This window comes from Eutrigla gurnardus (assembly GCF_963514095.1).
Source record: "Eutrigla gurnardus genome assembly, chromosome: 8".
Taxonomy (NCBI): Eukaryota; Metazoa; Chordata; class Actinopteri; order Perciformes; family Triglidae; genus Eutrigla; species Eutrigla gurnardus.
In genome coordinates, this window is record NC_139922.1 from 26,128,895 (window position 1) to 26,152,043 (window position 23,149).

At 46.1% G+C, this 23,149-nt stretch overlaps 4 protein-coding genes across 5 annotated transcripts; 2 read left to right on the forward strand and 2 right to left on the reverse strand.

Moving 5' to 3' along the window:
• Positions 1–557: 557 nt before the first annotated feature.
• On the forward strand, positions 558–4,894 carry LOC311017651 (receptor-type tyrosine-protein phosphatase V-like). The gene is made up of 11 exons (XM_084016140.1): positions 558–670; positions 1,034–1,122; positions 1,826–1,925; positions 2,001–2,091; positions 2,187–2,263; positions 2,347–2,481; positions 2,677–2,799; positions 2,909–3,066; positions 3,199–3,334; positions 3,909–3,970; positions 4,074–4,894. The coding sequence occupies exons 2-11, from the start codon at positions 1,118–1,120 to the stop codon at positions 4,303–4,305; spliced, it is 1,119 nt and encodes a 372-aa protein (XP_083872266.1). The 5' UTR covers positions 558–670; positions 1,034–1,117; the 3' UTR covers positions 4,306–4,894.
• On the reverse strand, positions 4,328–12,260 carry LOC311017650 (transcriptional regulator QRICH1-like). 2 transcript variants are annotated; one of them, XM_084016139.1, is made up of 12 exons: positions 12,047–12,260; positions 11,146–11,422; positions 10,977–11,057; positions 10,744–10,884; positions 9,869–10,636; positions 9,591–9,768; positions 9,318–9,472; positions 9,088–9,202; positions 7,359–7,467; positions 6,979–7,127; positions 6,809–6,899; positions 4,328–5,869 (listed from the first exon to the last, which is right to left on the reverse strand). In XM_084016139.1, the coding sequence occupies exons 2-12, from the start codon at positions 11,401–11,403 to the stop codon at positions 5,683–5,685; spliced, it is 2,232 nt and encodes a 743-aa protein (XP_083872265.1). In that variant the 5' UTR covers positions 11,404–11,422; positions 12,047–12,260; the 3' UTR covers positions 4,328–5,682. The 2 variants fall into 2 exon arrangements, with proteins under 2 accessions (XP_083872265.1, XP_083872264.1); XM_084016138.1 differs by having other exon boundaries at positions 4,329–5,869; positions 9,857–10,636; positions 12,047–12,259.
• A 650-nt stretch (positions 12,261–12,910) lies between these two features.
• On the reverse strand, positions 12,911–19,377 carry qars1 (glutaminyl-tRNA synthetase 1). Its single transcript, XM_084014727.1, has 23 exons — positions 19,180–19,377; positions 18,625–18,775; positions 18,375–18,484; positions 18,221–18,296; positions 18,073–18,137; positions 17,383–17,436; positions 17,037–17,100; positions 16,875–16,949; positions 16,691–16,776; positions 16,520–16,606; positions 16,057–16,156; positions 15,897–15,975; positions 15,582–15,821; positions 15,400–15,492; positions 15,176–15,313; positions 14,957–15,044; positions 14,725–14,871; positions 14,515–14,616; positions 14,332–14,424; positions 13,883–14,010; positions 13,735–13,801; positions 13,518–13,643; positions 12,911–13,382 (listed from the first exon to the last, which is right to left on the reverse strand). Exons 1-23 carry the CDS (start codon positions 19,288–19,290, stop codon positions 13,332–13,334), a joined length of 2,331 nt encoding a protein of 776 aa, XP_083870853.1. The 5' UTR covers positions 19,291–19,377; the 3' UTR covers positions 12,911–13,331.
• A 74-nt stretch (positions 19,378–19,451) lies between these two features.
• On the forward strand, positions 19,452–22,469 carry ogg1 (8-oxoguanine DNA glycosylase). Its single transcript, XM_084014728.1, has 7 exons — positions 19,452–19,988; positions 20,709–21,058; positions 21,159–21,338; positions 21,440–21,618; positions 21,701–21,848; positions 21,944–21,993; positions 22,072–22,469. Exons 1-7 carry the CDS (start codon positions 19,879–19,881, stop codon positions 22,252–22,254), a joined length of 1,200 nt encoding a protein of 399 aa, XP_083870854.1. The 5' UTR covers positions 19,452–19,878; the 3' UTR covers positions 22,255–22,469.
• Positions 22,470–23,149: the final 680 nt, after the last annotated feature.

A 23,149-nucleotide genomic window follows, 5' to 3' on the forward strand; every position in this document is an offset into this window, starting at 1 on the left:
ACCACTTCACCGGCAGGTGGCGCAGTTCACACAAACTCACCGCACAACATGACGTCTGTCGTCGACGTCACACTTTGTCTCGTGGTAGTGAGACAGGACCTGTGAGGGCCCTCTGCCCGTTATGGAACCTATATACTTCATTTCCATATTTGTTTTTATTTTATAAGACATGAATACATCTAAATATACACGAGGCCTACAAGGAGTATTTCCTTATTGTAATGCAGTTTTTAAATTTCAGAAAGCATATTGCCTGAACTCCACACACACAAAGACACACCTCACAGAATGCTGGGACTAATATCATCACATGACCTCTCAGAATATTGGACATGATTTCAGTGGAATTTTAAATAAATCTTCTGCAATTATAACAAATAAGTAGAGGTCTGGTCATCATATTGAATGATCAGACGTTTCAGTAACTTCCTGTAAGTGCTCAGAATGACAAGGTGAGTAGCTGAGCCATGGTATATCCTGACATCCCTCCCAGAGGTGTAGTGTTTCTCTCTCCACCCACCGCCACACCCATCCCACTTCCTCTTCCCCAGAGAGAGGGCGAGAGGGGGCGGAGGTTATTATTAAAACCAGACAACCTGAAGATGATGTGGAGCAGTGGAGACCTGCCTTCTTCTCTTCTCCAGCTTTAAAACGGCCAGCTCTCTGGAAGGTAAGACCTGAAACCGCTGTTGTTTTTGCGCTTCGCTGGAGGTCAGGAACTTGCTGGAGCAGGTTTTCCTTCCCGTCGGTTCACTTTGACTGTTTGTACCGTGAGAATGTGGGTCTGTGCTTGTTATTATGTTATGGTATTTCTACTTTCATATGGAGGAGAGCTATCGTTACATAAATACATGCAAACACACGAGTGGAAGCTCTCTTCTGCACAGTTCTTGTGTTTTAACTGGTTTTTCCCTTTGCGTTGTCACATGCCTCTACTTGTAACAGCCAGGGGGGGGGGGGACACTCTGTGCTCTGTTATTCAGTTTCACTTGGATTCCCTAAATGTATAAAAGGGTTTCTTTATTTTATACAGGGTTTCTGTTTTTTCCACAGTGCCAGCGCTCCTTCAACACACCCAGCAAAACGTGTATTTAAAGTGTCGACCACAAGGAACAACATGAGGTGAGGACTCAGCATCCCGGGAATATACTTCAATTATATGGCTTTTCTATAGCAAATCCCACGAAAGACCAAAAAAGCAATGGGTCAGTTTGTTTCCCTGCCCTGTCTGTGGGACTAAAAGACACAAATATACACTTCATAGAAGGTACAACTACATCCACTACAACAACGCTGCATATTTGTTCCTCCATGAAGATTAGAATGAACCGTTGATTGATTCAGCTTCATGATGACTTCGGATGCCGCTGTTTAAACGTGTTGCATCGTGCTGGCAGGTGTTTCCGTTATTTCGTCCACCCTGTTGCCAACAACAAGTTTAGGGTGAAATCACAGAAACAACGCAGCTCAGCAGCGAATCAAATCATTGTGAAGGCAGGAACTTTTAGCTCGGTGTACAAACTGGCAACTGAGTGTTAACTTCCATCCTTTCTAAAGGCTAAATCATTTCCTCAAACAGCCGGAAACATTGTTTGAAGCCGTTATTGGTGTGTCCAACATTTATTGGGCAATATCAAATCAACTCAAATAAATACGTGTCAGCGTATAAAATGAGCCATATCACGCTATGACCACGTGGCCAATACTCAGAGCATCTCAGTGATGGTTGGTTTTGGATGCTTCCATTTGTGGATAGTAAGAAAATACAGAATAACAGCAGACTTCCTCCATATTGTCACATGATTTGAACCCCATCCCGTCTCAGGGTGCAGGCCTGCTCCAGAGCGCAGATCCAGCAGGAGTTCCGTGTGCGTTGCCAGGCGCTCGCCTCCAACAACAACGGGGGCTTCAGGCAGGAGTTTGAGGTAGCTTTTAAAATGGATCTAGGATCAGATGCGTTAAGCTGTAGCTGTGTGCTAACTATCTTTGGCTCTGTGAAGGAGCTGGAGGAAGTTGGCAAAGACCTGCCCACCAAAGCGGGGGACTCGGAGGCCAACAGAGAGAAGAACAGATACCCCTACATTCTGCCCTGTAAGTGGGAAACACATCACAGATCACAGCCAAGTGTTTGGCAGCGAGGTGTGAGACAGGTGTGAGACGTGTGTCTGTCTGCTCTCCTCCTGTAGATGACCACTGCCGCGTGAGGCTGTCGGTTCAAAACTCCCAGCCACACACCGACTACATCAACGCCAACTTTGTGCCCGTAAGGATCATGGGTTTAAATGAATTCTGTGGTGTCCCTTCCTGCTTCGCCGCCTGTCCATGACGGTGTGTCTGCGGTTTCAGGGCGGGGGATCAGAGCGAGACTTCATCTGCACTCAGGGCCCCCTGCACAACACCGTGGCCGACTTCTGGAGGATGGTGTGGGAGCAAAATGTCAGGATCATCGTCATGGTGACAGCTCTGAGGCACAGGGAATGGGTCTGAAATTAAGCTTCTTTTCTCACTAAACACCTCGACTTGTTTTTGTCTGCCACTTATGAAATCTAACACTTTAGAATTGTAAACAGGGAACCTTTATGCATTCCTGCGTTTTGCCCCTTCCTTTAGTCTGTGTAGTGTCACACTATCCATCAGTGAAGTCCTTAAAACGCTGTCCCTTATTGCTGTGTGCAGGTGATGTGTGATAAGTACTGGCCTCTGGAACCAGGGACAGTTTATCATGGATCGATCCAAGTGACGACAGTGAGTCGCAGACAAGGTCCAGATTATTTCATCTCCGCCATCAACCTCAGACAGGTGAGCCAAAGATCCATCATCTCAGGAGGAGGAGGAGGAGGAGGAGGAGGAGGAGGAGGAGGAGGGGGAGCCCTTGTGTTTGGATTGAAGGAGAGTGTTTGTGTTGCAGAGAGACTGCCCGACAGACCGGATAATCACACACTACTACTACCCGGCCTGGCCGGACCGGGGCATCCCTAAAGACTCCTCGCTCAGTGCCTTCACTGAGCACGTGCGGCAGGAATTGGATGCGACGCCACGCCTGGGGCCGGCTGTGGTGCACTGCAGGTGTGACCTCTGACCTCCAGCCCCATCACCCTCTCCTTCTAGGAGAAATCTAATTCTAATCTATGCTGCTTCAGCCTTAGATCAGTTTCGGGTGGTGCACGTGTTAACAGCAGCCCCGTTGCCGTGTCTCAGTGCAGGTGTCGGCCGGTCAGGGACCCTGGTGACGCTGCTGTGGCTGATGCAGCTGTGTGCGAGGGGCATCCGGCCCGACGTCCGCGCTGCCGTGGAGGACCTACGGCTACATCGGATGTGGATGGTCCAGAATCTGGTCAGTCTGGGAGCGAGACTCACCTGGAGCTGGTGGATGAAGCGTTGACATTCTTTTAATTAGAAAGCATAGTCATGTATCCCTTATACCATTATATGCAGGTTTTCATCGATTCCTTTGTATTTTTATATAAAAATCAATTTTTTTTCTTCATAAGAAGTAAAAAATCAAACAGGCAGTGAAGGAACTACACCACGGTCACATGAGAGCGATTAAACACAACAGATTCAGACTCACTGCTGGGTTTTAGGACTTCCTGTAGTCTCCATCCTCCATGTGACCGTGGTGTCGATCATTTACAACTTCACCCAACTTTTTACTACTGCCGATTGCATTCACACATTCAAAAGTAGTTTTCATGTGTGAAGCTCATCTTGCTTGCGTTTATTTTTAGCAATAATCCCAATGGATAAACTCCCATTGGCTTGTTGTCAAGGGCAATTCCCACGGTTGCTCCCCAAATGTTCTGCTGTTCCTGTTTGGTCTGTACTATTCAGGGTATTTAAACACACCTGTCGATCACTGTGTGCTCTACAAACACCAGATCCTCATCACCTGCTCCTTCCGTCCACAGGAGCAGTACATCTTCGTGCATCAGTGTCTGCTGTACTGGCTGAGTGGAGGAGCCTCGGCACGGTGAGAATCCAGAAATAAGCTCGCAGCGAGCCACCTGCGGCGTGCAATTAGTCACCGTAAAGGAAGATGACACTTTAATTAGGACTCTTCTCTCCCACGGCAGGCCGCAAATTCAGGGAGCCGGTTCAAATATTAACCACCGCGCTCCAGATCCAGCCCAGGGCTCCTCGGGTCGGGGGGGCCGGACAGGGAGGAGGAGGCACCAGCAGCAGCACCGACCGACGGCTCCAGCAGAGCAACCACACAACACAATGCAGCAGATTTTACACCCCGGGAAGCTGCTGAGGAGGTTACTGCCGTCCTCGTCACGGCTGAATCCAGACTCACACTTCTGACTGGGTTAAAAGAAAAACCCATTTGGGTTTGACTCGTAAGAACCCGAGAGGGAAGGAGACCGCAGACACAGTGTGTGCACTCTGCATCACAACAAGTCCCGCGGGTGGAAAACTGGCCCGACAGCATGAAAAACAGGGCAGGGCGACAAGGAGCTGCCAGTCAGGTCCAACCTGCTCCTCTGCTCTGAACTACCTGCCATGACCAACAATGCTCAGTACACACAGATCATCTCTACTGTGTGCTGCTACCAAATACATCCACACCATTTATTCTTCCTGCATCGCTGCTTGGCTCCACTTTTGACGAAGTGATGCTGCTAAATTACTTTTATTCACGTTTCCTTCTTTTCTTTTTAAACCCATGGTGCATCATTTAGCAGCTATTGGCTAGAAAGGCAGACGCATGGTATAGTGGCTGTACAAAAAAGGTCATGTTTCAAAAACACACAGGCACTGCCATTCTCCTTAGATGACTGAAACCCTTTACAGTACATGAAGGAGCTATGAGTATTATACATTATAGAACATAAAAGGGCTAACCCACTCTTAAGAGTCTTTCATCTGTCATGTAATAAACATGTATGATACACTGTTTGGGTGAGTTGGGGTTTTTGTGATGGACAGAGAGAGAAAAGAAGAAAAAGGATCCAGCAGCAGTCAGCATCCTTCCATCTGCCACGTCGCCACCATGTGGCAAATGCTAGTAGCTGCAGGGCGAGCGGCGACACTGTATTGCAATAAAGTCTGTGTTCTGATGTGGTTTTAACGCCTCCAGGCCGGTCCAACGGCAAGCAGACAGAACCCACTAAGAGGCGAGTTCGGTTTTCTTCCACGCCGTGAAACCGGCTCAAGACAAGACGAGTGGAACACAAAGAAAAAGAGGAAACCTGCGTTTGGCTACTTGGTGCAGTCTGAATACCACTGAGGTGAGGTATTCACTGTGACACCCAACAGTGGCCGAGTGAGAGGAGGGGCAGTAGAGCAACCAAGAAGGATGTCTATGAACAGCAGCATAGCACAGCCCCACCCCCAGTGAAAATATATATGAAATATATTACAGATTCAAACTAAACGGGGAATCAAAATTCCAATAGTTAAAATAACATTTAAATTAGAGTTCAGGTCCAATAAAAACATTAGACACTACATCCTTTGGCCAAAAAAAAAAGATTGCCTCAATAAGACAAAACAGCTGTATTGGTTGTATATACAGTCCGTGAATGCAAGATATGCTGACACACAATGAATACAAACATATACATGCCGCCCTTAAAGACCACAAGAGGGTGTGAGAGAATAGAAAATGACTGATAATGAGCAATCCAAGGCTGGGTGAAGAGAAAGAGAGTCTAATCCACTCGCGGTGCTCCAGGCCGACTAGTGCACGCTCTCCGACATGTTTATAGCGTCCTGGATTTCACGGATGGCGAGGATGCGGGCGAGCATCTGCTCCAGCTGTTCTTTTGGGATTGGTTGAGTGGAGTACCAGATGGGGCTGTTTGGGGCGACCACGGGCTCAGGAGTCAGGTAGAAGGTGTCATTGCGGCCTTTAGCACTCTGCGGACTGACAGAGGAGGACATGGCGTCAGCACATTTACAGGACGCAGCTATTTACCAGATATCAGTCTTTAGAACTCACTGAATGTCAGAGTTAACGATAGTGACCTAAGAGAGAAACTGAGGATTTTTACACTCTTGTTCTTATTCTGGAGGCGTTGGCGACCATTTCTTATGTCTTGACATCACGGCTGGAATCAACAATTATTCTCATTATGGATATGGCGATTATATACTCAAATAATCCTCTTTCATGCGTGTATGTATGTCATTGCTTCAGATGAAATCTTCAATGGCATGTTTTGTCTGACCAACAGTCCAAACCCCCAACGATGTTCAGTTTACAATAATTCAATACAGAGTACAGCAGTAAAGGCAGGCATTGCTGCTTAAAGACATAATAGATCATCAACATCAATGTTTCATCCTATTCACAAGGGTTGGGGTTAGTGATGCCGACATTGTTATGGACAGGTAACGCCAAAAGAATGTAGTTGCCTCAATTCCTTTGCAAACTATTAAAAAGAGGCAGAACACTATTTGGCCTGCCAACTCTGAAAAGAGAAAAATGAAGTCATTACAAAGCCTCCATGTTTTGTTAGTTGCCTAGCAACAGATTTTTCACAAGTTTAACCACTTGAACACTTGAGTGCAACGTTTACTCCACAACACGTGTCAATGACGAACACAAGGGTTCTATTTAAATAGGCAGCAGCCAGCACCTTTAAAAGAGAATTCATGACCTTAATAACCACGGCCAGAGTGAAAAACACCACATGGGAGGACAAAGAAGCATTTGTACCATTTTTCTTGAGAGAAAAACAGCTTTTTAAGTGTGAAATATTGGAATTCAATTGCATTTTATGGCCCGATATTCACAAATTTGCCTCGCAGGGCTTTATGATGTGTACTACATATGGAGGGAAAAAGTCTTTGACATATTTACCATTTGAAGAGGTAGAAATCGTAGAGCTTGATGGGACATCGCAGCGGGTTCTCAGGGTCCTCCAGCTGCTCCGAGTACATGTCATCTGTGACTGAACATGAAAAACACAGTATAACAGATGTCACAGGAAACATATCATACATATAAGGGTTTCCTCTGTGCACGTTTACCTTTCTGTCCTATGAACCTCTCCGTTGACTTCAGGTATCGGATGCTGGTGCTCTTGTCTTTAGGGTTGTTGGGGCTCTTCCTGGTGTGTCTCAGCACCTTAGAAAAGGCCACTTTTAGATGTTGCTCCACCGTCTTCAGGTGGAAATACCTGTGAAAAGATATCCGCTAATTAACCGATTTGGTCAGTGTCTTATGGCATCAGAAGGAAGACACACACACGTCTTGTGTAGATTCATATTTTGCTGATGTGTGGGTTGTATCAGGTATTTGTGTTCAGGATGTGCTCTTTTGTTCTGAGGTACACTATTCCTGCATGTCTATCAAACAAGTGGAGAAATCATGAATGTGCAATGACTTAAGTTGACATGGTGTTACTCACTTGGTGTTAAAGAACATTAAAGTTGTGAGCAGTGTTGACGGAGAATGGGCTCCCAGCTGTTTACATTCCCACAGCATCTCCTCCGTCACATGACTGGGGATAATATAACCTGGTTGTGGAGGCAGAGAGCAGATGATGAAGTGACAAGGAAACGGATCATCAACTGTATCTCTAATGTTTAATCAAGGACAACTGCAATCACAACATCATTCTGCCAAGTAAATAAATAGCAGTCAGCTGCTGCAATTAATATCCAAGTGACAATGTGTCCATCCATCCATTGTCTACCGCGTATCCTGTATTCAGGGTCGCGGGGGGCTGGAGCCGATCCCAGCTGTGACAACGTGTCAATAAGTGAAATTAGCATGTTATTGAATATTTCATTGAGAGAATCTGTATAAATCTGGCCAATGTGTTGTGGCCAAAAACATCAAAGACTTAATTTAGTAATGGCCATCACAAAAAACACCACAGGAAACCATACAAAGCAAATGCATTATAGGCAATATACGCTGAATGTGGAGCTGTATTTAGAAAAATACAAATATCAGATTGGACTGAGGTGGGGCAGAAACTTTCATTGATGACTCAAGGGTTTGTGTATTGACTATTGAGCATTGTATCTGAGACAATATTAGTTGATATCTACTGCACGCATTATTATTCAATCATGGAAAAAAATGTTAGTGTTTTTTTACATATAAAATGGACTCAAAATAATATAATTATAATTTTTTGAATTTTTGGAGGGGTTCTTTTGGGTTTGTTGCCATATGGCAACATTGTGCGACAATGGAACAGCCTGATGTGTTTTTTCCCCAAAATGACAGATGATTACTTGCAATCAAGTTTAGGATGATAGAACGTGTGTGTGTGTGTGTGTGTGTGTGTGTGTGTGTGTGTGTGTGTGTGTGTGTGTGTGTGTGTGTGTGAGCATGTGTATGTGTGTGTGTGAGTGTGTGTGTGTGTGTGTGTGTGAGCATGTGTATGTGTGTGTGTGTGTGTGCGTGTGTGTATATGTGTGTATGGCTGCATGGGGTCTGCACAGCGACTTGTGTATGTGGTTATTTTTTGTTCACCATAGAGATTTTGGAATGACAAAACAAATTAAAATTCTTAATCTACTTTACACCTTTCCCAACATAAGCTCAACTCGACACAAAGGATGAAATGTAACCTGAATGTTGATCATACTGGAATAGACACATACCTGTCTCTTCGTCCTCTGAGTCCACTAGGCCTAATTCTGCCTGTCTCTCATGCTCCTCATCACTGATCCCTAGCTCATCCTCACTTTCATGAGATGGTATAGCCACCTTTAAACTGTACATTTCAGCCCTCCTCTCAGCCTTGCCATAGAACACTGACGGCTTCATTTCTGAATAAAATAAGCGTATATATTTATTTAGATATATATATGTAATTTTAGATTCTGAAGAAATGTGAAAAATTGAGTAAAATCTTCACATATTCACGAGCATTTCTTCAGCAACTGGAGTCATCAAAAGTGTGCAGAAAGAATGACAAGTGCAGGGGTGTGTGGGGTCATATGATGCCATCTAAGCATATCATTGGTTACCACCAGGTTCTACCATGAATTTAAGACCAATCAGAGCTCATGTCTATTTAAACATTTTAAGAAATGGCCAAAGAAATGGTATGTTGCCATATGGCAACCACGTGCAGTAGAAGTCCACAAGATTTGGAAAAACAACTTTTGTCCACACACCTAGCGGATGAATAGATGGTCTCCAAGGCTCCAGGATCTGGTGCAGACTGTGAGCGAAACGGGTGTAGTACTGATCTGAGAAAACGTCGTCCACACGACCATTATCAAACATATACTGTTGGGGAAAGTTGGAGAAAGAACGATGAGGCTAAACAGTGTTTCCACATCGAAACTAAAGACCAACAGGGATGGGATGGATGTCGAACGGAGAGTGTGCATAATAAACTTACTTTTTGTATGCACAGAAATACATAATAGAGAACATCGGCGTCATAAGTCTCCTCTTCCAAACCCCGAGCCTCTGTTGTCATCAAAGAGAGACCCATGCAGAGCTCAGCCACTGCACACGACACCAAGTCCTCCTGAAAACGCAGCGCCTGGCGTCCTAAAACACACAAACAAATCAGCCATTTGGCAATACACACATATGCGTCAACAATACAATATTGTCTAAACACTAGAATAACAATATTATACGTAATATTAAACATATATGCACTTACGGCCAATTGGAGCCAGTTTATTTGAGTCCGATTTTTCCAATTCTATGTTTTTCCGCTGAGCCCAAAGCCGCCAGACTTCCAGCCCCTCCTCTGGCTTCAGAGTGGCAGGCAGAAGCAGCTCCTGAACTTGCACCTGTTGCTGGACTTGGCCATCTACCTCCGTTACCACTGTCTGACCCTGCACAGACACAAACACACCAACACTGTGACCTTGTTCAATCAGCAGATCATGCATGTCTACTATGGTGTGTGGCCAAGATAATTACCTGTGTTAGTACCTGCAGCTGCTGTCCGTCCTGCCCTGACAGCCCCTGTGTGTGCAGCACCTGCTGCTGTGGGTCCCAAATGAGGGACTGTGTAGCATTGGAGTAGCCCTGCACCGCCACTGGGATGTGGATGTTTCCATTCATCAGCTGGGCAGGGAACAGCGTGTTTGCAGCCAGTGTGTGCACCACTTCTTCCTGGCCTCCCATTCCCCCGGAGCTCGTGATGCTGGAAACGGCCTGCGCCGTCTGACTTTGATTTTTCAGCTTGTCATTTTCAATAGTAACGTGTGTTGGCATTGTAGTCATTGTTGTAGTGTTCGGCCCCGCAACCTGCACTGTTCCATAGGCTTCCTGGGGGATGGCAATATGCGTGACCTGCTCACGGCCTCCAGAACCAGCAGGGGCAGAATAAACAGGGATTGTCCAGGTCTCCCCCGTGGGACTGGTGATAGTGCCTGTCGCACTATAAAGGTGGGAGCTGTCCACAGTTAGGAGGTCTGGCCGAAGGGACACGTAACTTTGCTGCTGTCCTTGTCCCTGTGGGATAGCCAGTACTGTGGCTACTTGCTGACCGGGCAGGGCATAAGACACAGTGATGGGCATGTCGACCTTGCGCTTTTTGGCTGGCTGAAGAACACCTGCTGCTTGTGATGTGGCAACAGTGGTACCCAGTACCCTCCTCTCAATATTGTCCTGCTGCTGGGTGGGAGAGAGGGCCCCCACTGTCTGGATTTGGATCTGTTGTCCTCCTGCAACGGCTGCCACCAACTGGGCTTGCAGCTAAAACACATGCGAGGGAGATAATAACTGCTGATTAAATTCAAATTCTAACTAATGACAAAATTTGCCGTTCTCCCATGTCATCCAGCGTGTGTGTTCAAGTGTACCTGCTGATGCTGCTCCTCAGTGAGTTCCCCAGGCTGAATCAGTTGTGCGGTAGTCACACCTTGAAGCTGTTGATGGGAGCCAGAGGGCACCTGGAGGACCTGACCCAGCATCTGGCCTTGCTGCTGGCCCTGAATCTGCACCTAAAATGAGAGATAATAGGCAACATTTAGTGGACCAAATGGAACAGGGTTCATGTATAATGTATTGAGGTTTAATAAAAAAAGGTAAAAACCTGCACGATCTGTTGCTCTGGAATCTGTTGTACAGACTCCTGTATCTGTATCTGCTGCTGCGGCTGGACCTGCACCTGGACCTGCATCAGAAGACAGAGTCTGTCAGAGCTTCATTCCAAGGAAAGACCCTCTTTACATATTGATTTTTGACCCATAGCTCTGATGTACCGGACAAGCCAGCTCCAACAATGACCCCGCGACCTCGGTGCTGTCTGTGTAGATGCAGTTAGCCTCTTGTTGGTAGACCATGGTGGCGGTGGTGGTGGTGGTGGTGTCTCCGCCTTGCTGGCTGAACTCCTGCAGGGCGTCTGGGCCCTTGTTGGCCAAAGACTCCAGGAACTCCTTCATACGATGCTGAGGGATGCTCCGAGCTTTCTGCCTCACAAGCTCCTCGTAGGAGCCTGACCCATCCAGGGAGTTATTCATCGTTGTTCAGTGTGTCCTTCTGTACGAGGAACCGAGGAAAGGCGGAATTAATTCAGAATAGTTGCAGGTACATTCTACACCTGTATCAACAAGCCCATAAAGCACAGTAACGCTGTCAATACGTTTACAGCGACATGTTATTGACGTCACAACGAAACGGCTATTGCAGTGTTTACAAACCGCCCACGGTCACGCGCGTGGGGCAGACGGAAATACGAAGGGGTTAAACCGATCTGTGTACGCGCAGGGACAAAAGCGCGGCCACTTTCCAAACGCGACGCGGCGATCAAAGCACCGACGGAGGGCTGCATACCGACAACGAGCACGCTGTTTGAGTAACGACTACGTGCACGGTGCAGTGGGCTGGATACAAGCTAGTCAGCTGATTACACAACAAGCTAGGTTAGCAGCTAACTAGCCGCGTGTTGTTTGTAATAATAGCCAGCCTACAACTGTGAGGCAACGTGTAATAAAGCGACCGTGGTGCGTTAACAACACGACCTCTTTTAACCCGGGTGATACACGAAGAGAAAGCACCGGGAACCGGGGTGACTCTCCGGTCGGTAACGTTACACCGACTGCATTTCCCCCCGTTATCTCCGAAGCTAGCAGGCTAACGCTAGCAGGCGCGCTAGCTCGCTACCTCTCGTTTTCCGACGGGCCGAGGCTCGAGCCGCCCGCCAACCGGCGCTCCTCTTCCGGCGAGCAGGGGACGCGAAGTGCCGCAGACGTTTCCCTGCGGCTGCTGTATTCTCCAAGTCTCTTTATCTCCGTTATATTGGTTAGCTGTAGTTTTTCTTTTTCTTAACTACTCATATTTCGCAGGGCGCCATCTTACAACGGTACCCCCCCCCAGACCAATAGGCAAGCGAGTTGTACCACTGCCTCGCCATCGCGAGATTTACGCGCGATAGTATCGCGGTAACTCGTCCTTGCGGGGTGGCCCGTTAAAGGCGACTCACAAAGACGAAGTAGCCGCCAAGATCAAGTAGATGTCAGTCCACCTTAAAAGCCAGTTCTGCCAGACGGACGCTCCTAGTGGCTCACTGTTGTCTGAATCTTTTAAGGTAGTCCCACAGAGATGCTCTGAATATCTGGGTGCTGCTCGGGCAGCTCTGGGCAGTTGAGGGTTAATTCCCACGCATTGTATTTCAGCGTGGTCTGCATTTCACTCATTGCTTTCTGTTTGGACCAAATATATGCTCTAGTCTTTATTTTGAACTTGCTTTTGCCTCTTTCACAGATTAATATCCTAAAAAAAGTTGAATATTTGTTTTATTATTCCTTTGCATCACTATGCCATCCTTTTATAAGTATTAGTTTCAATGTTTGTTTCTGTCCACAGAAATTATTCTTTATATAGTCTATTACTGCCACTTAGATTGAGTGAAGGAGACAATAATCAGAGCCAAAATATCATCATAAACTATCCTGATCTAAAATACTACCACAGGCGATTAACATCAGCTTAGAGACTTCAGGTTACTAACACAGCACACATTGCAAGTTTCCTGTTTCAGCGTATTGTTTATTCCTGTCAAAAGGACACAGGAGCACAATCTGAGTCTTAAAAAATACACATGATGGCTTGGCAGTGATCTGCCCCCACCCTCGTAAGAAAGTCTGGTATGGCATTTGAGAGCATCACCTCTGTGTAATAATTACATTAATATGCACAAAGTCCTTGTTGTACAATGATCAAAGTTACATATTTAACAAAGAAGTAACACTGCAAGTATTTGTATTATAGATATAGAAAATCTTCAGTGGGGCTGATTCATGAAATAAAACAGCATTCTTTAGAAATAACGGCGTGAAATTATCACAGCATTTGATTTGAGTCATATTACACAGGAAGTGATGCAAACAATGTGGACATGAATCGGTGGGCTCATGGGAAGCAGGAAGTGCAGCTCCGTCTCAACCAATCAGATCTTCCCGGGGTCTTCTTTGAGGGTGACTGTTCTGTTGAAGATGAGCTGCAGTGCAAGACATTTTACAGTTACACTTCACTCATTACTGAGGCGGTGGACATGTAGATGTAGCCACATTATTTAATCAATGAACTTTAAAAGCAGGTTTTAAATCAAACAACAGTTTCAAAGTTACTGTACCTTATCTGCAGTGCTGTCAGGGTCCAAGGAGAAGTAGCCAACTCTCTCAAACTGGAATTTATCCAAAACCTTCGCTCCCTTCACGGAGATATCCACCAAGGCATTGGTGATCGTTTGCATGGAGTCCTAAATATCAAAAAGGAGGAAACACTGTAAACAAAAACAGCTCCAGTTGATCCAAACAGGCCATCTGTCGCAGGTTTGCAGAGCTGCTCACCGGGTTGATGTCGCTCAGGAAGCCATTGGGCACGACAGACGTATCCTCTGGAAACTTGTGGTTGAATCTGCAAAGACGAGGAAAACGTTTGGTGAAGTGAGTTTTCCACGTGGAATATTGGTCACGAATGACAGTGTTTTTGACTTACAGTCTGTCATAAAGGCGCACTTCGCACACCAACGGCTGGCTGACCCAGTGGACGAAGGCCTTTGGCTTCTCGGCGGTCTCAGAGCTGCAGCAGCTCACCTCCAGCTCCACAGCTTTGCCCTGAGCGTCCTGAGAAACAAAGGGGACGTCAGGCTTCTATACAATCAGACTTCTGTGTTTGCAACTAGCCCCCTGCTGGTCATTAGAAGGAATGCACGTTTAAGCCACTTCAGTTGGCATCACTTTTCAGACCTGGAGGTTGGTGCCTGGTTGGACCACATAAAAAACTCTGCATTTGAATGAAACTCACTCACTCAGCAGGCTATTTTAGGATTTCATCAGAAGCCGTTTAATTTTTAACTTGCCTGCAGTTTGAACTTGACCCACGTTATCCCGCCTGATTCTCACCTCACCTAATCTGAACACACCTGGAAATATTTGGATTCTCACCTTGATGACCTTCTGGACAGAGATGACATACCCAGCATGCCTCAGACCTACAGGCTGGTCTGGGGTCAGACGCTTGTAGCCCTTCTCCATCACCTGCAACACAGAGGAGTGATGGTGAATTTCTGCTCCAGAAATGGCACAAAGAAAGTCTGCTACTTGTATTGTCATTTTTTGGACTCTGACCTCTCTGAAGTCACCCTGTTCAATGAAGATGGTGCGAGTAAATGGGACGGCGTGGCTGCCCTTAGCCTCGTTGGCAGGGAAGTCTGGCACTCGTACGTCTGACTGAGACAGAAGAGGAACACAGCAGGAATATTCAATATCATGCAAAAGAATGAAGGGGCTATAACGAGCCCTCAGGGAACGTTCAATGTCTGAAGGTCATGCACCAACCTTCGAGTTCTCAGGGAGGTTGGTTATGGTGACTTTGAGTGGTTCCAGCACGGCCATGGCTCTGGGCGCCGTGTCGTTCAACACCTCCCTGCAACACGACTCCAGAAGGTGGGGCTCCGTCGTCGTCTGGGAAACCGTGACTCCGACCTGTCAACACATGTAACATACCCTTACAGCGCGTCCTCCTGCGTTTAATAACTCGTTCCTTTATCCCTCCCTCCATTCTGCATACCCGCGCGCAGAAGTTGTTAATGGCCTCTGGCGGGAAGCCTCTTCTCCTCAGCGCAGTCAGAGTGAAGAGTCTGGGATCGTCCCAGTCTCTGTAATTAGACATTTTTACAGCCCCTTCATTTACACTCATTACAAGACAAACTGTTCCATAACTTAATGTCAAATAAATAGTTCAAATAAATTACATCAGAATGGGAAATTTGGCCAAAGCCTTCTTTACCTGACGACGCCAGTCTCTACCAGCTTGATGATTTTCCTCTTTGACACAACGGTGTAGGTGAGGTTCAGGCGGCCATATTCCCACTGAACAGGGCAGTACACATCCAGAGCGTTGCACAGCCAGAAATACGACGAGCGCCTACAAACGCAAAGAGAACCAACGGTGAGCGTGACGATGCGTTTGTGTGACGGTCTGCGACGGTTCACCAAAGACTCGGCGTATACCTGGCCTGAAACTCCTTGGTGCAGAGCGAGTGTGTGATGTCCTCAATGGAGTCACACAGACAGTGGGTGTAGTCGTAAGTGGGGTAGATGCACCTGCAGAGGCATATCATAGGACACACGTGTGTGAACAAAACACAGCTTGATGTGAGAAAGAATGGATTTACATGAAAACGTTTTCATACCATTCATCTCCTGAGCGATGATGCGGCGTGTATTTGATTCTGTACGCCACGGGGTCCAGCTTCCCGTCCTCCATGACCATCTTCATTCTGAGCGTGGCCTCTCCCTCGGCAAACAGCCCCTTCTTCATCGTGTCAAACAACACCAGCGACTCCTCCACGGGACGGTCTCTCCACGGCGACGGAAGGATGTTGTGGCCCTTCAGCTCCTCCCCCTTCTGGTGGCACACGTACGCGTGACCCCTGAAGGGAAACCAACAAACCTGATCTACTGGCTTGTGTACATTTACCAACACGCGTGAAATGTCCTGCACTCACCTGCGGACGAGATCCACGGCGAGGTCGTAGAGTTTCTGAAAGTTGTCGGATGCATGCGTGACGGCGTACGGTTTGTAGCCTGTGAGAGACGGTGACATTGATGAGGAACGTTCCACACGAATGAACCTGAAGGTGTCAAACCGAAGAGCTTCCAACTCACCAAGCCACTCCACTATTTCCTTGATAGCAGTGAAGTATTTCTCCTCCTCCTTCTCTGGATTTGTGTCATCATACCTCAAGAAACAAATTCCATTGTTTGCCTACAGGAACAGACGAGGTTTAAAGCAAACTGCTGCACCAGAGAGGAGTGACAGTAAATGGCTGTGTGAGAATATTTCCCCCCCAAATAAACTCATTGGGTAGAAAAACAAATGTGTTTGATGTTGGAGTTGACAGCAGTTAACAATTGCATTGATAATAGGAATATAGAATAAAAAAATGCAGTTAATCAAACTCACATTTTTATATAGTATAATTATTATAGATACATGTATAGAATAGCTTTAAATGTAACTTTTTTTTGTTATATATATATATATAACTGAAAAATTCTCACATAGTGGCCACATTTGTTAGCATGTCTGGCGTATGTAGATGTGATGGGAGGACAGAAAGACAGGAACCTTTGCGTAACCAAAGTTGAAGTTGATGGCTTTGGCGTGTCCGATGTGAAGGATCCCGTTGGGTTCAGGAGGAAACCGCGTACGTATCTAAAGACATTCAGAAAAGGAAAAAAAATGAGTATTTTCACATGAAATGTTTTCATCTCCAAAAGTAACATGTACAGTTTGTACCTGTCCACCAGTGACCTCCATGTGCTTCTTAAGCAACTCCATAGTTTTGGGTGTGACCACATAGCCTTCAGTCTTATAGTTCTCTCCTGCATGATGGAAGATCAACATACTCCGTAAGTTCCTCCTTTAAATTGCTATAAATGAGCAACAAGTGTTTCTAATTGTGCAGGTGATTCCTTCTCACCTGGTTTATGGAACTTCAGCGCTTCTCCTCGGAGCTGCTCCATAAGTGACTTCACCTCCCCAGTCACCCCATCACCTAAAAACAGCCAACAAGCAAGTTAAAAAATAACACAAAAAAACATGAGAAAAACATGAAATTAATGTTTCTGCTGCTGCTGCTTACCGGTCACTGCCACCTCCTCTTTCTTTGCCTTTACATCGTTCTCTGTGACTTTAGCTTTCTGGGCCTGTAAAACATTTATATATTAACCATGGATGAAATCAAATGACTTGGGTTTTTGCAGAGTCAAATGAGAAGATCATATTTGTATGGTAAAGCCAGTTAGCTTAGCATAAAGACTTGAAACAAGTGGAGACGGCTAGCCCATCTCTAGGCATCAAAATCTGCCTACCAGCACCTCTAAAGCTCACTATTTGCAGTTTTATATGTGGTTTGTTTAATCCACACAAAAGAAAAACAAGCATTTCCCACAATTTTAATGAACTTATTCCTTAAAATAATGTGTCACCTTAGGTTTCTTCTCCAGGTCAGCCTCTGTCTTGGGTCCTAAGAGATGTAAGACCTTGAAGAACCAAGTCAGAGTTAAGTCACAGTGTGCAGGGAGAATAACCAAACAACCTCAGATGAAAATATACAATCGTTTGCATTTGAAATGTTGTATGAAAATGGCTTATTCAAAGTTTTTACACATGCTTGAGGTTGATATTGTCTTTAGTTAAAATAAATTAAATTGTAGAATGACGGGGCGGCCGGTGGTGCAGTGGTTAGGGCAGCCACCCCGTGTACAGAGGCTCAACGTCCTCGATCCCGGGTTCGACTCCCGGCCTGGGATCAGTTTCCCGCATGTCTTCCCCCTCTCTCTCCCTGTTTCCACACTGTCTGTATAAAATAATAAAAGGCTTGAACGGCACTCTAGCCGGGAAAAAAATGATCTAAATTGTAGAATGACAATAAATAAATTAACCCTTCTCCTTGGATCAGACTGGCTCCCAGCTTGTGACTTCTTCTTCTACTCTTTTTACTGGCAGATCACAGCCATGCAAGCCTATATGCTAACCTCTGAAACGATGCGGTAGCCGAGTTCATCCGCTCCAAACCAGTTGATGGAAACGCTGCATTTGGAAATTTCGCTGAAAATTTGCGTGACAACGGACGACAGACACACTACTTCTAAAATATTCTCCTTTTCACAACACACCTGCATGTCCACCTCATTTTTGATGACCTTTCCATCGGCCCATTTTAAGGCAGAGCGCCCCTCTCCTGCAACAGACAGGGAAGCTGAGTGAGACACTGCTCTCCGTTGAGACGTCCAACGATTTAACTAAATCAGCGTGACATCATACCCATCAGCAGTCCCATGTTGAAACGGTACCGCTCCTTTAACAGCGCCTCCTTGTGCTTCTTGATCACAGACTCCACCTGCACAACATTTCACCGTCAGCCAACAAAACCACGACACAAGACGTGCTCTCTGGGTACGAAAGCTCAGGCGCTTACCGCCTCCTCGATCTGCTCCGGCGTGATGACCACGCCCACTCCAGAGGCTGCTTCAAACTCCTTCTGGTCGATGGGGTCGTTGGGATGACACTTCACAAATTCCAGTGCAGCTGCAGAAAGAAAGACAATGAGTTAGTCGATTTCATTTCCTGCTGTGTGGTGGCAATGTATCCAACAAATTAAAATGCACACCAATCCCTTTCTGTTGGAAAAGATTAGGATTCATTTACGTGTTTGTGTCAGATGTTACCTGCCAGCTGAAGCTCCGTGCAGATTTTCCCCTCAACTATACTGTCTGAGAGGAACGCCAGGCGCTTTGAGTCTTTAAGGCGAGACACCATACTGTACAGCAGCGTGCCCATGGCTTTGTCCACTCCGGATGGCCCACGGACACGCTGGGCCTGAGGACACCAGGGGAAAGATGAATGTACGTCAGTGAGGTCAGGATGGTATACAGTTATCATTGGCCTTATCTTAACCCTGATCACAGTCCTGTAATCAACTATGAGTGAGAAAGTGAAAGTCTAGAGACTCAACGGCGTCATAGGGAAAGTGAAAGCATGGTGGACAACTAAACTCCTCAAAAAGTAACGATCAATCCTCGTTTAGAGCAGCTTTAAAAAAGTGAAGAAGATCTGACAGTGGACACACAAAACAACGTGTCACATTCCACAGCTGTCACACACACACACACACACACACACGCGCGCGCACACACACACACACACACACACACACACACACACACACACACACACACACACACACACACACACACACACACACACACACACACAGGTCGTACCTGAACTATTGCGTTCTTCAGGGCGGAGCTGAGCGCCTCATTCTTCAGCGTCTCCTTCGCTTTCTGCTCGCTGAGCCCGATTGAAGTGAAAAGTTCTAACGTATCCGCCATTTTCCCCCGTGTTCACCGGCGAAGCTCGGAGCCGCTCAGACACGCCACCAGCGTACACGACGTATTCTGGACGAGCAACGGGCGGCTTCCTGGCTGCACACGCCTCGAAGCGAGGTACTAAAATATCAGCCAATGGGACACCGAGGGCACGGATGACATTAACCAATGGCGAACTGGATTTTTTAAAGTGCCCACCCACTATGACCGCGAGAGCCAATCAGAAGTTGCGTTGACAACATGAAAGAAGGGTCTACCGGAAGCTGGGTAATGTTGCATCAGATTGTGATTTCGGCAATATTTGACAATTATTAACAGAAAATTATGACCGGAAACGACTTCTTATTTGTATTAGATATTATTTTTGTATCACAAGCACCCAAACTCGAAAGATTTTCCTCTCTAATTTGCGCAGCTTTGCAACAGTGTTAGGTCTTTGTTGTCCATCATTATCGCCCGAGCTAAAACAACTCCGTGAAAGACATTTACGGGTTGTTGTAGCCGAACATTGGCGCTGTAGTATTCCAGGGCTTGTTTTGAAGCTGCCACATACACCGTGTTATAATGCCGGGACACTAACAGCCGGCAGCCATGGCCAAACATGCGGTGCTGTCAACGGGGGCGAAGGTGTGGAGATCTCTGCCCTGTGCGAAGTCCGAGCTGCGGCTGGATCTCACTCTCGCCTGCGGGCAATCTTTCCGGTAAGGTCGGTGTGAATCCGGTGTACAGTTAGTCTACCGGCAATCAACAGGGTATTTCTAGAACAATTTAAATAATATTATTTTTCACAGCGCAAAATCACAAATGAGCCCCAGAGGGCTTTATAATCTGTACAGGACAACATCTGTTCCGTATGGAAACCCACTTCCGCCACTGTCAAAATAAAAGTGAAATGTTTACTTAGTATCTCAAATATTCACTTAATATTCTGAACATAATGACTTAGTATTTCAAAAATGAATTACTATCTAAAATGACTTATTATCTCAAAGTATTTACTCTGTATATCAAAATAATAATAATAATTACTTAGTAGCCTATGTGTAGTATGCCATTATTTATTCATTATTTATTCTCAGATATTAACTCATTATCTTTGAGGTACTAAGTCAATATTTTGGGATAATAAGTCGATACTATGTCATTATTTTGAGAAAGTTTCTCCTTTTTTTCTGGCAGAGTCCATAGGATAGACCCTCCATCTGATATGGATAAACTCCCTAAAAGTACTTATAACATAATTATGTCAATTATTACAACATAGATCCATATGACAGATACATGAAATCAAAGCTGTAGTAACAGTAATGGTGGGAATAATAAAGTGATTACACTAACAATAACAGCGGCAGTGGATAGATAATAGAAAGTTATATCTGAGACCATTTGAATCCTCGTGTCCTTGTGTTGCCAACCCACAGCTGGAGAGAAAGTGCAGAAGGCCACTGGACCGGAGTGATGGGAGGGCGAGTTTGGACTCTGACTCAGACAGATGACACTCTTTGGTACCGTGTTTACGAAAGCCGGAGCAGGCAGGCTGAGGGAAGTGCTGGTGCTTCTCTCCAGATGGAAAACAAGTCAGAGGAGGGATTCAAAGGAGCTTTGATGAAGGAAGAGGAGGAGCCGCTGGCTGTGACCTCGGTGCAGGACGCTGAGGAGGATGAAGGGATGCTGAGAGACTACTTCCAGCTGAACGTGAACCTGGGGGGTCTGTACAAGGATTGGGGAGCAGCGGACCCCCACTTCAAGCGCATTGCAGGCATCTTCACAGGTCAGTGTTTGTGTATCCATGGTGCCACTTATTACTACACATTAAAGTAATGGCTGAGCCAGTAATTAGTTTTTATGAACTATGTTTGGTCTCTCCCCAGGTGTGCGATTGCTGCGTCAGGACCCCACTGAATGCCTTTTTTCTTTCATTTGCACCTCCAACAATCACATCTCTCGTATCCAGGGCATGGTGGAGAGGTTGTGTCAGTCTCTGGGCGTCCCGCTCTGCCAACTGGATGAAACCTCTTACTACAGCTTTCCCTCCTTGTCTGCGCTCGCAGGTACTATATTACAAATACGAATAAATCATAGGGTCTCCTTGCATAAACTCCACAAGCCATTGTCATCCAAAACGTGTTGTTTTCTATATGGTGACCGGCAGACAGCAGCGTGGAGGCACGTCTCAGGGATCTCGGTTTTGGATACCGGGCTCGGTTCCTTCAGCAGAGCGCGGCGCAGATTTTGGACACCCATGGGCTCCAGTGGCTTGAAGGTCTACGCAGTATCCCATATCTGCAGGCCCGTGATGCTCTGCGTACTCTCCCCGGTGTGGGCACCAAGGTCAACTAAAGGGTCCCTTAGCCTCTTCTAGTTTTTTCATGAACCTGTAACAGTAACATGTAATCAAAGTGTCTTCCTGTAGGTGGCAGACTGTGTGTGTCTGATGGCGCTGGATAAGGCAGAGGCCGTGCCCATAGACACTCACGTGTGGCAGATCGCTAAACGGGACTACAGTTACGCTTCTGACAACAAACAGAAGAGCATCACAGAGAAAGTTCACCGAGATATCGGTCAGTATTCCTCATCAGGAGTACATGTACTCTGATTGTAAACATGGTGGTTCCCTTCAGTCATTAACACAGTCCCGTGTCATATTTCTGAACAGGGGATTTTTTCAGAAAACTGTGGGGTCCTTACGCTGGTTGGGCTCAGTCGGTGAGTGTGGTCGGTGAGTTTCACGTCTCCTATGGTGCATCTCTGCCATAACCACAACAGGGTCTTCGTCTGTTTTAGGTGTTGTTCTGTGCCGACCTCAAGAAGTTCCAAAAGCTGAAAGACACGCCGCAAATGAAGCGGCCGAAGAAAGAGGAAAACGATGGCGAAGAGGAAAAGATGGCGGTGCACGAGAACGCAAAAATGAAGATTGAGGAAAGTGGAACAGTGAAGAAAAGGAAAACCACGTCGAGACTGACGTGAGGTAAACAAGCTTCTTGCATCAGGATTTACATTAGATTACACACATGAAATAATAATAATGAAAACAGTATTTTCTTATGATGGTATAAAACAAATGATTGTAACATTCAGGGTTTTTGTTTACATGGGTTCATGTTGTGTCCTCTTCTGTGTCTACTTTGTTATGAGTTCACTACTACAGTACAAATACTTTTTTACAATAAAGACAAAAGAACTCCTGATATTTGTCCATATTACTACAGCCATCAAGTGAAAGCATCACTGTCACATTGGCTCTCACTCCTGCTAGATGTTACCCGGCGATGCCACTAGGTGGCAGTGTGCATTTGATGTTGCTCTGTAAGATAATACTGCTCAGTGGTTTGCTTCAGCGAGCCTTTTCTTTAAACAGGAGAACAGCAGATTTCACTCTTTCCTTTCTGCCAAGCCCCTCCGGCTTCCCGTTACAGAACACGTCATGGCTCCCGTATGCACGTCTGCAAAGGTCAAAGGACACCAAAGTGGTGTGCTGTGTTTCTGCAGTGCATTCAAAAATAGTTTGCCTGTCGGATCGTAAAAAGGCTGTTTGGGTGGGTTGCTGTGAAATACCACGGCGTCTGTATGTTTATCTATAGGCATTAGTCGACTGTGTCAGCTGGTCTTTTTATAGCAGGGATTGCAGTTATCTGCTGTGACTGTCTCTGGTGACAACATGAACATGTCTCCAGGGGTGTTTGACCTATTTAGTGTCCCTGTGCTGCGATGACCGAGCAATAGTTTGTTTCAAATATATGAATAGAAATCACAGAAATCAAAGCCCCTGCCTTGCCCTAGTTTGAAACACACATTGTGGGACATGTGAGTGAGCAGGTGCATCACGCATGTCGTCGTTGCATCTGTGCGTCTGCATGTCTTA